Source organism: Galeopterus variegatus, unplaced genomic scaffold, assembly GCF_000696425.1.
Source record: "Galeopterus variegatus unplaced genomic scaffold, G_variegatus-3.0.2 Scaffold590, whole genome shotgun sequence".
In the NCBI taxonomy this organism is placed as follows: Eukaryota; Metazoa; Chordata; class Mammalia; order Dermoptera; family Cynocephalidae; genus Galeopterus; species Galeopterus variegatus.
The window spans coordinates 117,565-133,182 of record NW_007726701.1 but is presented as its reverse complement, the minus strand read 5'-3'; the positions used below and the strand labels follow the sequence as shown (position 1 = coordinate 133,182).

The 15,618-nt window shown below is 41.5% G+C and overlaps 1 protein-coding gene across 2 annotated transcripts in view; it reads right to left on the bottom strand.

Annotated features, from left to right (window-relative positions):
- Positions 1 to 14,083: 14,083 nt before the first annotated feature.
- Positions 14,084 to 15,618, bottom strand: part of GLUD1 (glutamate dehydrogenase 1) — a 40,708-nt gene continuing 39,173 nt past the window's right edge. For both annotated transcript variants that reach the window (XM_008570300.1, XM_008570301.1), the window contains one exon: positions 14,084 to 15,463. In XM_008570300.1, the coding sequence (XP_008568522.1) occupies positions 15,344 to 15,463 (120 nt within the window). In that variant the 3' untranslated portion in view covers positions 14,084 to 15,343. The remainder of the gene's footprint in view (positions 15,464 to 15,618) is intronic.

Sequence of the window (15,618 nt, the reverse complement as noted above, 5' to 3'; positions counted from 1 at the left end):
TCCCTGAGATCACTGTTCAGTGCTAGCTCTCCGCAGCGGGCTTCCCAGGAAAGGATGTGCGGAGAGCAGGACCACCTCCACCCAACTCATGGGATAGAGCTGCTGTGCACATCTGTTTCCTCAGAAGCTTTGGCCAGGTTGCAACTGGACTCCCTGAGGTTTAACTCTAAGTTGGTGTTTTCTTTTACCTTCATTTATTTATTTATTTTTTCAATTTTAAAAATTGTGGCAAAATACTATAATAAAAAATTTACCACCTTGACCATTTTGTTTTGTTTTTTGTTTTTTGTGTTTTTTTGTAGTTGGCCAGTACAGGGATCTGCATATCATCTTAACCATTTTCAGTGTAGAGTTTGGTGGTATTAAGTACATTTGTAATGTGTAACCATCACCACCATCCCTCTCCACAACTCTTTTCATCTCGTAAAATGAAAATTCTACACCCATGAAACAACAACTCCCCACTTGCCTCCGCCCCCTAGAACCTGGCAACCACCACTCTATTCAGTCTCTATGATTTTGACTACTTTAAGTACCTCATATAACTGAAACCACACTATATATATATATATGTATGTGTATATATATATATATATATATTAATTTTTTTAAAGATGACCAGTAAGGGTCACACAATATTTAACCTTTTGTGACCGGCTTATTTCACTTAGCCTCAAAGTTCATCTACATTGAAGCAAGTGTCCAAATTTTTTCATTTTCAAGGCTGAGTGATATTCCATGGTATGGAGAGACCATATTTTGCTTATCCATTCATCAATCAAAAGACACTTGGGTTGCTTTTACATTTTACCTATTGTGAATAATGCTGCTATGAACATGGATGTACGAATATCTCTTCAAGACCCTGCTTTTAATTCTTTCTTTCTTTCTTTTTTGGCAGCTGGCTGGTACAGGGACTTGAATCCTTGATCTTGGTGTTATCAACACTGTGCTCTAAGGGCCGACCCATGGCTCACTTGGGAGAGCGTGGTGCTGACAACACCAAAGTCAAGGGTTAAGATCCCCTAATCAGTCATCTTTTGTTAAAAAAAAAAAAGAAAGAAAAAAAGTCCACTGCGCTCTAACCAACTTAGCTAACTGGCCAGCCCTAATTCTTTTGGGTATATACCCAGAAGTGGAATTGCTGGATCATATAGAAACTCTATTTTTAATTTTTGGGGGGAATTGCCATAACAGTTTTTCACAGCGGTTGTACCATTTTACTTTCCCACCAACAGTGCACAAGGGTTCCAATTTCTCTACAACTTTGTCAACACATATTCTGCAGTTTGTCTTTTTACATTCTTGATAAGGTCCTTTGATGCACAAAGGCTTTTCATTTTTTTTCTTTTCTTTTTGGCAACTGGTGGGTATGGGGATCCAAACTCTTTTTCTTTCTTTCTTTTTTTTTTTTTTTTTAAAGATGACCGGTAAGGGGATCTTAACCCTTGACTTGGTGTTGTCAGCACCACGCTCACCCAGTGAGCGAACCGGCCATCCCTATGTGGGATCCGAACCCGGGGCCTTGGTGTTATCAGCACCGCACTCTCCCGAGTGAGCCACGGGCCGGCCCCAAACTCTTGACGTTGGTTTACAACGCTGTACTCTAACCAACTGAGCTAACTGGGCAGCCAGCCCTCATTTTTCATGAAGTCAAGTACATTTGTACTTTTGTAACTCGTACTTTTGATGTCAAGTCTAAGAATCAATTATCAAATCTGAGGCCATGAAGATTTATGTTTTCTCATAATAGTTTTATAGTGTTAGTTGTTATATTTAAGTCTTTGATTCGATTGGAGTTAATTTTTGTATATGGAGTGAGTTAGGGGTCCAACTTCTTTTGTTAAAGAGACCGTGAGGGGTCTTCAAAAAGCTCATGGAAAGATGCATATTATCTTTCAATTCAATTTTTCAACAAACTTTTTGAAATACCCTCATATGAATGGTGTTATGGGTTGAACTGTGTCCCCCAAAAAGATATGTTAAAGACCTAACACCCAGTACCTCAGAACGTGACCTTATTTGAAACAGGGTGGTTGCATATGTAATTAGTTAAAATGAGGTCATGCTGCAATAAGGTGAGTCCTTAATTCAATGACTAGCATCCCTAATGAAGACCCAGACACACAGAGGGATGATGGCCATGTGACAACAGAGGAAGAAATTGTAGTGATACGGATGTGAAGAAATGAATGCCAGAGATTGATGGTCACCACCAGAAGCCAGGAAAAGGAAAGGAGGAATTCTCCCCTGAAGGTTTCAGAGGGATCACGGCCCTACCGACACATTGACTTATAATCCCCAGGACTGTGAAACAATAAATTTCTCAGTCGTTTTATGTCACCCAGTTTGTGGTACTTTGTTACAGGAGCCCAGCAGTGAAACAAATGGTCTTGGCACCAGCGTCAAAAAGTGGCCATAGAAGTTTCAATTTATTTTTGGACTCTTAATTCTATTCCATTGATCTATATGTTTGTATGTACTAAACTGTATTAATTAATGTGGCTTTGCAGTGAATTGAAATTTGAAATGTGAGTCCTCGAACTTTGTTTTCTTTTTCAATATTGTTTTGGCTATTTGGGGCCACATGCAGTTCTGTACGAATAACAGATCAGATTCTCTATTTCTGCAAAAAAGGGCATTGGAATTTTTATAGAAATTTTGAATTGGAGTTCTGAATCTGTAGATTGCTCTGGGGAGTGCTGTCACTTTAACAACGTTAAATCTTCCAATGCAGGTGCATGGGACGCCTTCTATTTACAAGGGGTCTTCAGGAAGTCCATGGAATGATTCATACTATCTTTTAATTCAATTTCCATAAATTTCTTTAAGCATCCTTGTGTTTAGGTGCTTTTTACTTTCTTTAAAGCAGTTTTGTATTTTTCAGTGTACAAGGCTTTCACCTTCTTGGTTAAATTTATTTCTAGATATTTCATTCTTATGGATGCTATTGCAAATAAAGTTATTTTCTTCTTTTTTTGTGGCTGGCCGGTATGGGGATCAGAACCCTTGACCTTGGTGTTACAATGTCATGCTCTAACCAACTGAACCAAACGGCCAGCTGTAATTGTTTTCTTAATTTCGTTTTCAGTTTGTTCATCATTGGTGTATAGAAACACAACTGATTTTTGTGTTTTGTACCCCGCAACTTTGCTGAATTAATTTATTAGCTCTAGTAGTTGTGTGTGTATGTATTATATGGAATTTTCTTTCCTTTTTTTTTTTTCCTTTTTGTCTTTTTTCGTGACCAGCAACGGATCGCAACCCTCAGTGTCGCACCCGTACCGGACCGGGACCAGCAACGGGATCGCAACCCTCGGTGCTGTGCCCGCACCTCGCTCAGCCAGTGAGCGGGAACCGGTCTGTATGTGGGATCCGAACCCTCGGCGGGAGCGCCGCCACGCTCCCAAGCAGTGCACTGTAGCAGTGCGCCACTGGGCCAGCCCATATGGAATTTTCTATGTATAGAATTATGTCATCTGCAAAGAGATAGTTTCACTTCTTTTCCAATTTAGATGACTTTTCTTTCTTTTTCTTGTCCAATTGCCCGAGCACTTCCAGTACAATGTTAAATAGCAGTGGTGAAAGTGAAAATCCTTGTCTTGGACTAATGGGTTCATAACTGTGCTATCTACCCTAAGTAAATCATTGTATAGTATATGCATGTACTGAAACAACATACTGTACCCCACAAATATTTACAAGTAAATGTTAAAATATTTTGAATAATAGTAAAAAAATCCTTGTCTTGCCTGTTTTTAAGGAGAAAGCTTTCCATTTTTCACCTATGAGTATGATATCAGCTGAGGATTTTTCATAAATGCCCTTTATTATGTTCAGGAAGTTTCTTCTATTACAAGCTGAGTGTTTTTAATTATGAAAGGGCGCTGCATTCTGTCAAATACTTTTTCTGCTTCTGTTGAGATGATTATGTATTTTTCCCGTTTGTTTTACTAATATGTATTACATTGATTGATTTTATGTCAAACTACGCTTGCGTTCCTAGGATAAACCACACCTGGTCATGGTGTATACTACTTTTAATGAGCTGTTGGCTTTTTTTTTTTTTTCTTTTTGTCTTTTTTCATGACCGGTAACGGGATCGCAACCCTCGGTGTCGCGCCTGTACCGCGACCGGCAATGGGATCGCAACCCTCGGTGTCGCGCCTGCACCGCGCTCAACCAGTGAGCGGACCGGTCTCTATATGGGATCCGAACCCTCGGCGGGAGAGCCACCGCGCTCCCAAGTGCCACACTCTACCGAGTGCGCCACCGGGCCGGCCCCGCTGTTGGCTTTGATTTACTAGTATTTTTTGTCTATACTTATAAGAAACATTGATGTGTAGTTTTCTTGTAATGTCTTTGTCTGGCTTAGGATGAGGCTTATATTGGCCTCACAGAAGGTGTCAGAAGTGTTCCCTTCTCTTCTATTTTTTGGAAGAATTTGTATAGGACTGATGCTGATTTTCCTTTAAATATTGCTAGAATTCATCAGTGAGGCCACCTGGGCCTGTACTTTGGTGGTGGCTGTATTTTTTTTAACTCCTGGATGACATTTTTTGTTTTTCTGCTGTTTGTTTATGGTAAAATATACATAACATTTTCCCATTTTAACCATTTTTAAGTGTAGTTCACTGTCATTAGGTATATTCAAATTGTTTTGCAACCATCACGACTATCCATCTCCAGATCACCTTCATCATTCTACCCTGAAACTCTGAACCCCTTCAACAATAACTGCCCATTCTCCCTTCCCCCCACCAGCTCAGCTCCTGGCAACCATCGGTATACTTTCTGTGTGTTGGGAGGTTGATTATTGATTAATCTCTTTACTTGTTATAGGTCTGTTGAGATTTCTATTTCTTCCTGAGTCAGTTTTGGTAATTTGCATTTATAGCAATTTGTCCACTTTATCTAGATTATCTACTTTGTTGGCATACAATTTTTCATATTTTAAAAATAATATTTTTAATTTCTGAAAGGTCAGTAATAATGTCTCCATTTTCACTTCTGATTTGTGTATTTGTGTCTTTTTTTTGAGTCAGTCTAGCTAAAGGTTCATCAAATTTGTTTTTTTTTTTACTGAACCAACTTTTGGTTTTGTCAGTTTTCTTTTTTTAAACTCTCTATTTTGTTTTTCTTTGCTCTAATCTCTCATATTTCCTTCCATCTGCTGGCCATAGGTTTATTTTGCTCTTCTTTTACACCTTAGGGAGTAAAATTAGGTTCACTCGAGATCATTCTTTTTTAATGTAGGTGTGATATTATGAGATATATGTGTGTGTACATGTATATATATCTCATAACTCCTATAGTCCTTGTTATTTCCTAAGTGACTACTCTCTGACCTTCCACTGCCCTCCTTTCACCTGCTCCCTTTTCTCCCCAAGGCAGGCCATAGAAGCTAAAAAGTACGTTTCCCTGCCTTTTTATCTTGGAGTTGATCCTAAAGAAAATTTCTGATCTAACTTATCTGATTGTAGAACATAAGACTCCTGTTCCAGAAGAGGTCCTGCTCCATATCTGAGAGGAAGAAATGCTGCACTGAGAGGCCAGGAAGAAACTGAACAAACAGGCCTTGCTGGGTTTCTCCACTCAGTCTATTAGCATTGGATCATATATTTTTTGTCCAGTCACATTTCTACAGGGTTGTCCATATTTCAGTCATGCCTACTAATGAAGCTTCTATACAAACTCAAAAGGACAGCGTTTGGAAAGCTTCCAAATAGCTGAGCCACTAAGAAAAGAACTTACAGTACAGTCAAAGAACTGTGACGAGAATTAAAATGGTCATGTCATAAATCTCCTTTAATCAGAAGTAACTCATGAGATTCTCTGTACAGGCACATTGTACAATGCCCATCAACTTTTGTTTGCTTGATAGTCTCAGGATTATACTGATGTTGTTGTTGCTATTATTGTGTTTTTTATTAAAATTGAAACAATTGATAATACATATTTGTGGGGTATAGAGTTGATTATTAATACCTGTGTACAATATGTGATGATCAAATCAGGATAATTAGTATATTCCTAATTATAGAACGTGATCATTCTGTGTTCATTAATTTCTTGCTAACCTTCCTCTCCCTCCTTCTCTCCCACCTCTAGTAACCACAATTCCATTCTTTCCTTTTGAAAGTTCAACATATTATTGTGATTCTGTCTTCCTTCCCTCCCTTCCCCTCCCTGCCTCTCTCTCGTTTACTTTCTTATCTCCCATTTATTAGGACATGTGATATTTCTCTTTCTGTGCCTGGCTTATCTCTCGCAACATAATTTTCTCCAGGCTCATCCATGCTGCTGCAAATGGCACAACTTCCGTCTTTTTTATGGCTTAAGTAGTATTCCACTGTATATATATACCACAGTTTTCCACTGATGGACATTTAGGTTGGTTTCATATCTTGGCTATTGTAAATAGAGCTGCAATAAACATGGGAGTGCAGGTATCCCTTAGACATGATGATTTCCATTCTTTGCCTTCCTGGGTTATTTCAAAAAGACTGTCTTTGAGATCAGAAATTCTTTCTTTTGCTTGCTCTAGCCTGCTGCTTAAGCTCCTGATCATACTTTTTATTTCATTGAATGAAACCTTCAGTTCCAGGAGTTCTGCTACATTCTTTGTAAATTTCCTACTTCATATCCTTAGTTGTTTTTCTGTTTGTTGTGTCATGTATCCGAGTCTTCTTGTGTCCCATTGAGTTTCCTTAAGACTGTTGCTCAGAATTCCTTTCAGAAGTCATTTCAAAAGTTTCCCACTGTTTGGGCTCTGGTTTTTGAGAATGACTGTATTCCTTTGGTGGTGTCACATTTTCTTACTTTTCTGTATTTCTAGTATCACTACGTTGATGTCTGGTCATCTGATGGAGCAACTGCTTTTTCTATTACTCTGGAATGGTTTTTGGTGAGAGACTCCTTCCTGTAGGTATTTTATATTGACGGCAGGGTATTTTAGTTTTGGGTCAGGGCAGATGCAGTAATGTAGTTTTTCTGTGTGGTTACTTTGACCATATTCAATGTCTGGGTTGTCTGTGAGTGCCTCCATGGCCTAGGCACTGGGGCACTCAATGGATCCTTGCTGAAGTGAGTGAAACTGTGCTGGATTGATGAGGACATGGGTGAGACTTTGAGTTCTTGGGAGAAGTGCTTGGATGTCCTGTCACTCCTTGGCTGAGGTGGGTGACCCTGGGTGGTCATGCTGGCATCCCGTCTAGTGTCCTGTGACTCTGATAGGTGCACTGGAGTGTAGTGGAGCTCCTCAGCTTGAACGGGTGACTGTAGGTGAGGTTTATCTTTCTTCTTTCCTGTAGCTAAAGGCTCCTCCTGGGATCTTGCTCCTCCCAGTTGGGTAATGGGTTGATGGTGACTAGGTATTTTCTTTTGTACTTCATTTGGCTATCTTGAGTTTCTGTACTCACTGGTGGTTCTGCATGTGTCCGTCCCCAGATCAATGCAGTTGTGTGGGCTGTGCAAGTAGTTCTCACCCCAGGGTGTGTGACCACTGGGGAAGCATAATTTCCCCTGTGGGTTGGGCCACTGGGTCAAAGGGTTGCCTTTGCTCACCTCTTTCTGGAGGTTCTGCTTGTGACCCTCTCAGTGTCAATAGCAGTTGTGTGGTCTCCATGAGTAGTTCCCACCACTGGGTGCATGAGGCTGTGCTTGCTTACCTCTTTCTTCTTTCCTCTTGCCATCGGAGCAGATGGTGGATTTGATGACTGCCCTTGACAGTTCCCTGCATGCTGGGTTAACCCATTAGGATTTGAAGACTGTGTTGTAGGAAGCTGGTACTGGTTGCAGATTGCTGAGATGATTCTACTTTGTGGCTATTATTTGATCCATCCAATCTGCTACTTCTCTCTATGGCAATCAGGTCATGATTTTCTCGCAGCTGCTTCACTGAAGCATTTTCGGGAAAGATAAGCGTTTCTCCCTCTTCAAAGCCCATTTCAAATAAACATTCACCAGCTCCTCTGTTAGGCAATAGTCTATTAGAAAAAGCTGTGTTTCCAGTCCGGATAGATCTATATTTGTCATTATTAGGGTTTCTGAGGATGTTGTCAGCATAGGTAAACAGCAGCTCAGAGGCCTCCAGAAAGGTCTCTGGGATGGTCTGGCAGAGCTCAGCCATGGCCGGGATACTGAGCCTGAGGAGCTGCTGAGAGCTGCTGCCACCACACTTGAGCACTAGCAGCCATCACTCTGCTGTTATTGTTACTCAGTAGTAATGGAACAAGAATGATGTATTCTTCTCAATGCAACATATCAAGAATCACATGATTCCACATTTCCCAATATTAGTGATATTAACTTTGATCAATTGGTTAATATGGTATTCAGTAGTTTTCTCAATTGTGAAGTTTTTCCCTTTTATAATAAATAATTACAAATAACTGTATAAATAAATAATTTGTGGGAAGGTACTACATAAATATCCTTTTCCCCATTCACTCATTAGTTTAGTATCAGTGGAGATATTTTTCTTTTTTTTTTTTTGTCTTTTTTCGTGTCCGGCAACGGATCACAACCCTCAGTGTCGCGCCCGCACCTCGCTCAGCCAGTGAGTGGGAACCGGTCTGTATGTGGGATCCGAACCCTCGGCGGGAGTGCCGCCGCGCTCCCAAGCGGCGCACTGTAGCAGTGCGCCCCCGGGCCGGCCCCAGTGGAGATATTTTTCTTTTTTTTTTTTTGTCTTTTTTCGTGTCCGGCAACGGATCACAACCCTCAGTGTCGCGCCCGCACCTCGCTCAGCCAGTGAGTGGGAACCGGTCTGTATGTGGGATCCGAACCCTCGGCGGGAGTGCCGCCGCGCTCCCAAGCGGCGCACTGTAGCAGTGCGCCACCGGGCCGGCCCCAGTGGAGATATTTTTGTTATTCCTTTCATATTTAGCTGTCATGCTCCTATAAGGAAGAGTTTCCCTTTTCCTGCATTAATTCATTTATTTAGTTACATTGGCATGGGCTCATGAATTCTGTATTCCATGGGTTATAACCTACCACATCATTACACAACTGGTGCTCAATTTGTCCCAGAATTGGCTGGTGGGAACTCTTTCAAGCTGGCTCTAAATAAGAAATATAACAGACCTATAACAAATAAAGAGATTGAGCTAGTAATAAAAAAATTTCCCTCAAAGAAAAGACTAGGATCAAGGACTCATTGGTGAACATAAAATTTAAAGATGAGTTGACATCAGTCCTTCAAAAACTCTTGAAAAAACAGAAGAGGAAAGAACACTTCCTAACACATTCTATGATGCTAGTAGTATTCTGGTACCAAAATAAGACAAGGACATCACAGGGAAAGAAAATTACAGAATATCCTTTACAAATATCAATGTAAAAATCCTCCACAAAGTACTAGCAATTCAAATTCAGCAGCATATAAAAAGGATTATCCACCATGACCAAGTGGGATTTATCCCAGGAATGCAAGACTCCTGGAACATATGAAAATCAATGTAACATACCATATTAATAGAATGAAGGGGAAAAACATGATCATCTCAACAGACGCAGAAAAACATAAAAAAATCCAGCACACTTCCATCATAAAAACACTAACCTAGGAACAGAAACTTCCTCATTCTCTTGAACATCTATAAAACCCCTATAGCCATCATCATTCTCAACAACGGAAGACTGAAAGCCTTCCCTCTAAGATCAGAAACAAGACAAGAAGTCCACTCTTGCTACTCTTCATCACTGCACAAGAAGTTCTAGCATGGGTAGGTTAGAAAACAAAATAAAGGCAATCATATTGGAAAGGAAGAAGTAAAACTATCTCTGTTTGTACATGACATGATCTTATACATAGAAACTCTAAGGAATCTACATGCATAACAACAAACCTGTCCATCACACCATATACAAAAATGAACTCAAAATGAGGCTGGCCAGTTAGCTCATTTGGTTAGACTGTGGTGTTGTAACACCATGGTCAAGGGTTCAGATCCCCATATTGGCCAGCCACCAAAAACCAAACTGAACCAAAACAGATCAGGTATCTTAAGAGCTAAAACTATAAAACTCTTAGAAGAAAACAAGAGGCATATCTGCATGACTTTGGAATAAGCAATGGTGTCTTACATGACACCTAAAGCACAGCAACCAAAGAAAAGTAAATTTGAATTTATCAAAATTTTATTTATTTATTTATTTATTTATTTATTTATTTATTTATTTATTTATTTATTTAAAAGATGACCGGTAAGGGGATCCTAACCCCTGACTTGGTGTTGTCAGCACCACGCTCAGCCAGTGAGCGAACCGGCCATCCCTATATGGGATCCGAACCCGGGGCCTTGGTGTTATGAGCACCGCACTCTCCCGAGTGAGCCACGGGCCAGCCCGAATTTATCAAAATTTAAAAGCACACTATAAAGGAAGTGAAAAAGACAATCAGTAGATGAGAGAAAATGTTTGCAAATCACGTATCTGATAAGGGTCTAGAATATGTAAAGAACTCTTAAAACTCAAAAATAAAGAGAAAAATAACCCAATTAAAAAATAGGCTTAGGCCGGCCCATGGCTCACTCGGTAGAGTGCGGTGCTGATAACACCAAGGCCATGGGTTCGGATCCTATATAGGGATGGCCGGTTTGCTCACTGGCTGAGCGTGGTGCTGACAAAAGCAAGCCAAGGGTTGAGATCCCCTTACCGGTCATCTTTAAAAAAAAAAAAAAAAATAGGCTTAATAGAATAAAAATGAAACACTTAAAATTGTTGAAAGTGGTTGCCTCTGGGGAGTAGAAAATGGTGAGAGGTGTATGAATTGGAGGGAACAAGCGATTGTTCACAATAAATCTTGTAGCACTAGCTGGCTCTCTAAATCAGAGTTCTCAACAAAGGATGACTTTGCCCCCCAGGGGACATTTGGCAATCTGAATACATTTTTGATTGTTACAACTGAGGGATGCTACTGGTATCCAATGCGTACAGGCCAGGGATATTGCTAAACACCCTACAAGGCACAGGACAGTCCCTACCAGAAAGGATTACCTGGCCCAAATGTCAATAGTGTTGAGGTTGAGAAACTGTCTAAAAGTATGTGTAAGTTTGATTAAAATACAAAGAAGTCAATAAAACTTATCTGTGAAAAAAGTTAAAAATGGTAACACCCATACTACAAAGCAAAAAAAAAAAATTCTTTGGCACAAGGTCCACAGATAGTTTTCTTCACATGCCATTCTCTGACTGCCTTAATAGGCTGAAAAAGCCTGCCAGACTTTGAAAAAAAAGTGAATCACCAATCTTTGTAGTTGAACTGCCAAAGAACAAACAAAAAAAACCCCAACAACAAAAAAATCATTCACCTCCCTAAACTTAATCAGGTCAATTAGAATGCATTCTGGGGCCGAGCCCGTGGTGCACTTGGGAGAGTGTGGTGCTGGGAGTGCAGCAGCGCTCCCGCCGCGGGTTCGGATCCTATATAGGGATGACCGGTGCGCTCATAGCGCTCACTGGCTGAGTGCGGTGCGGCCGGTCTTGAAAAGGACAAAAAAAAAAGAATGCCTTCTGGTGCAGGGGTTCCATAAGCCAACAGAGCTAAGTATTCTTTAGGTGCTATATTAGTCATCTATGGGTATTTCAAAAGGAATCAGAGTATTATATGTGAGTTTTAATAAGAATTATAAACAAGTAAGATTTCAGTCAAGCCAAAAGCAGTGACTGACCAGAATTTTCTAATTTAAACCTCCAATAAGGGCTGGCCCGTGGCTCACTTGGGAGAGCGTGGTGCTGACAATACCAAGTCAAGGGTTAAGATCCCCTTAGCAGTCACCTTTAAAAAAAAAAAAAAAAAAGCACTAAAAATTACTTGAGTATGCTGGTGTTAAGCATTAGAGCCTCTTCCCCAAGAACAGCCATTGATTTTGCTTAATAAAACAAAACTCAGTTTCTGGTCAAGATGGCGGAATAGATGGTCCCCAGTGTCATCCTCTCCCACAAATCAACCAATTTACAACTATTAAAAAGCAACAACAACAACAAAAGCAACAACAGCCAAGTTGGGGCAGCTAGAGCTTGGGGGAAGAGGAGGAGAGACCTACGGAGAGCATGAAGGCAGGAAAAGCCATGATGAGAGAAAGAAAGGATTGCTCCTACCATTTTGAGCCCCAGCTGCTTCCAAGCTTGCCCTGGTGAGCATGCAGAGCAAGAGCTGGCAAAAGCCGCAGCTGTGCCCTTCATATGAAGTTACTTGGAGGTGGCAGGGGAGAAGAGGGCATTGGTGACCCTCAGGACAGCAAGACCACTAATAGGGTTCCCATGGACCCACACAGAAGTGAGGAGCCACAACTGAAAAAAGGAGTCATTCAGAGGCAGGTGTGTCATCGCCAAGGGACTAGTACATGGCCTGTCCACGGGAAGTGTTTGGACTACAGGCAGTGGGGGAGACGGGCCCACTGGGGAAACACTGGGGCACAGCATGGACAGCTGATCTGCCCTCCAATCAGCACTCCGTGTAGACTGGTCAGGAATATAGAACTGCAGGGGGAGCAGTTTGCTGAAGAGACTCAGGTCAGGACCAGAGTTTCAACACAACCCAGGTATACCAGACCCAGAAGTACCTACAAAGTCAGACATTAAAACCTGAGCTGCACAAAAAGCCTTCCCCAGGGAATCAGCAGGAAAGCAGCAATTTAGCTGAACAAGGCTCAAGTGCTGGTCCCCACAGTAATTTCCCCCATTTTAGAAGTAAACAAAGGACAACAAATTAGTTTCAGTGCAGAGTTTAAGTAGTGGAAACAGTGAATAATCCAACACAGAACTGAAAGAAAAAGCAAAATACCCACAGACCAGAGACAAAGTTTGATATTAATTAGTAAAGGTCTCACTTCACCAAAGAATACCTAAAAAACCTAGAAGGATCAGAAGACCCTTAGGCCTCAAACTAGGAAGAGGGGAGGGCCTGGGGCCTCAGCCATGCCCCCCCCCCCCAACACCCACACCCAGCTCAGCAATGACCACTGAGCTCCTGCAGGAGATGCACTGGGCTCCTGAGCTGGGTGGTGGGAGGCTGAGGGCCTCGGCTATGCCCTACCCCCCTGCACCCTGCAACCAGCCCAGCGACAACCACCAAGCTGCTGCAGGAAACACCCTGGGCTCCTGAGCCAGGGCAGTGGGGGGTCCGAGAGCTTCAGCCACATCCCCCTGACATCTGCATTCAGGCCAGCAGTGACCAAGCCACCACTGGAAGCCCCCTGGTCTCCCCTGCAGGAGCAAGGGGAGTACCACAGGCCTCAGTCCTTCTTCTTCCCACCCTACTGCCTTCCCTCTTCCCCCTTCCCCTCCCACCCAACTCCTCTGCAATAACATCTTAGAATGCAAAAACAGATGGAGCTGGGGACTGACCCCTCCTCCCACAACAAGGCACTCTGCTGCTGCCACAGGGCCTGCCCAGGATGGAGCCGGGGACCTACCCCTCCTCCTGCAACCAGGCAAGGAGCACACCAAAACACCACTTCTATGTGGGTGGCCCACCACAGCCACCACAATTAGCCACAGCTGCTGCAAAAGTAGCTAGACACCACAACCACTGTGCAGATGGCCCGCCAGCCGCTCGAGTGCATTGACAGGAGAGTCACCAGCAGAGACCAAAGAAAAGAGGATGTCTCTCTCCACAAAGACCATTCCAGAGTGACAGAAGAAGCATCTGCTCTACAATAATATTGGAGGACTGGAACACACCTCTCTCAGCATGGACAGATCATCTAGGCAACAAATCAAAAGTAACTGTTACTTTTTCAGAAGAAGAGAAGAAATTTAGGATTATCAGAGGTGGGAGGAGGAGGGAGAGAGGTATAGGGAGATATTGATCAGGTGCATAAAGCATAAGTATGATTTGTAATAATGTATATGCTAACACACTGATTTGATCAGTATATGTCAATGTTGAACCTGAAAAATATGTATGATTATGATTCAATTAAAAAAAAAAAAACCTCAAAAGAATTTCAGAATAAAATTTGAGCACAATACAGTGTAAGGAAATGTTACATAGGTGGTTGTTATGAAAATTTCAGAAACCCAAGTGTAGTTTTATCATTCTATCAAATATAAAAACACAGGCAAGAAACATAAGCTTTGGAAAAGGTAGACTTTTAATAACTGCTTTTATCACCAGGTAAAGTCATGCAGTTACAAAGTAGTTAGAAATTTTGAAAGGGTATTATTGTTAAAAAAAAAAAAAAAAAAGCTCATTCTTACATAAATAATATCTAGTACTTCATGGGACACTACTGTTCAAAAGGGCCTGGCCAAATAACTCCCAAACAAAACACTCAAACCCATAGTTGTTTTCCAGCCTACTGTTAAGGAAGCTGGGTGCCTGGATGTAAAGCCTCTGAAAGAGGAGTCAGGCCAGGTCAGGGCCAGTGGCAATACTCAGGCAGACAGACTCCAAACAGGGAGCCTGAGGGTTTTTTTCTGGGACACTCTACTTGAATTATTGTTCAATTAGTCAACACAATAGATATTCAAAAGAGAAGAATTAATTAACATGATAAGGAGGTTACTGCTTCTTTGGACTATGTGTCATAATTACAGTTAGCAAATTTCAGGCAGTCTTAACAAAAATAGCCTCCATCATTTGCAGGTATGAAGATAACTTAATTCTCCATCAGGCTTTTTATTTTTGCTGGACAACAATACATGACTGAGAAGCTATAAATGATACTGTATTATGTTATAAAAATACTAGCTTTTTTCATTATGTTTATAGGTATTCACTGCTTGAGTCAAGGTTAGGCTTGTTAAGTGATTAAAGGCAATTTTAATACAGCAGCATGTACTTATTTAACTCCAAAAGAATAAAATGTATAAAGAAAAAACGGCTTTTATTTTTGTTTGCAACCTGTAAAATTGAGTTATTCTGCTGATGTAAAATACCAATTACTCACTTGTGGATCTTGCCACTTTCTGAAAATGCCACACGTCTATTACTAAATGTGTCAAAGTTCCAGCATGTCTCAGATCTGTCCGGAGCAAAAGCAGCAGTGACTGACTGCTCATGAATGTGCCTTCCCTCTCAACAGCACTGACTGTGCCGGGACGAGCCACGGAGCAAGGTAGCACAGCCATTTGGAAGAGACTTTTTATTTAAAGGCAAAATACCCAAATGGCTCTCTGGCATAGGTGATTTCTACTTTCACACTCATCAGCTTGTACATGATTCTCTAACCTTAATTTCTTTCTTCTTAAGGGGCAGATTTGGACCGACTTGTTGAGAATGGTGTCTATATCTAACGAGTCATGAGAGCGAGATCTCTGTGGTTACATGTAAACTTGTGATAGGTCTGCAGAAGTTACAGGCGAAGACAGTACTGAGGAAGTCAAGATCCATCTATGTGAAGGTCACACCGGCTTCACTGTACACTTTGAAGACTTTCTCGATGGCATTGACATAGGCAGCTGTTCTCAGGTCCAATCCCAGGTTATACTTCATGGCCGTACGCATAATTTGCTGAAATGAAGAAGATGCAGTGAAGACCCCCTCAAATAGCCAGGCCATGAACACACAAAGCACATATGAGCCTGGTGTGAGTTACCCTGTCACCATTTCAGTGCAGGACTTGGGCAGCCAAAGATACACTACTCTTCAGTAGAATAACCTCTAGG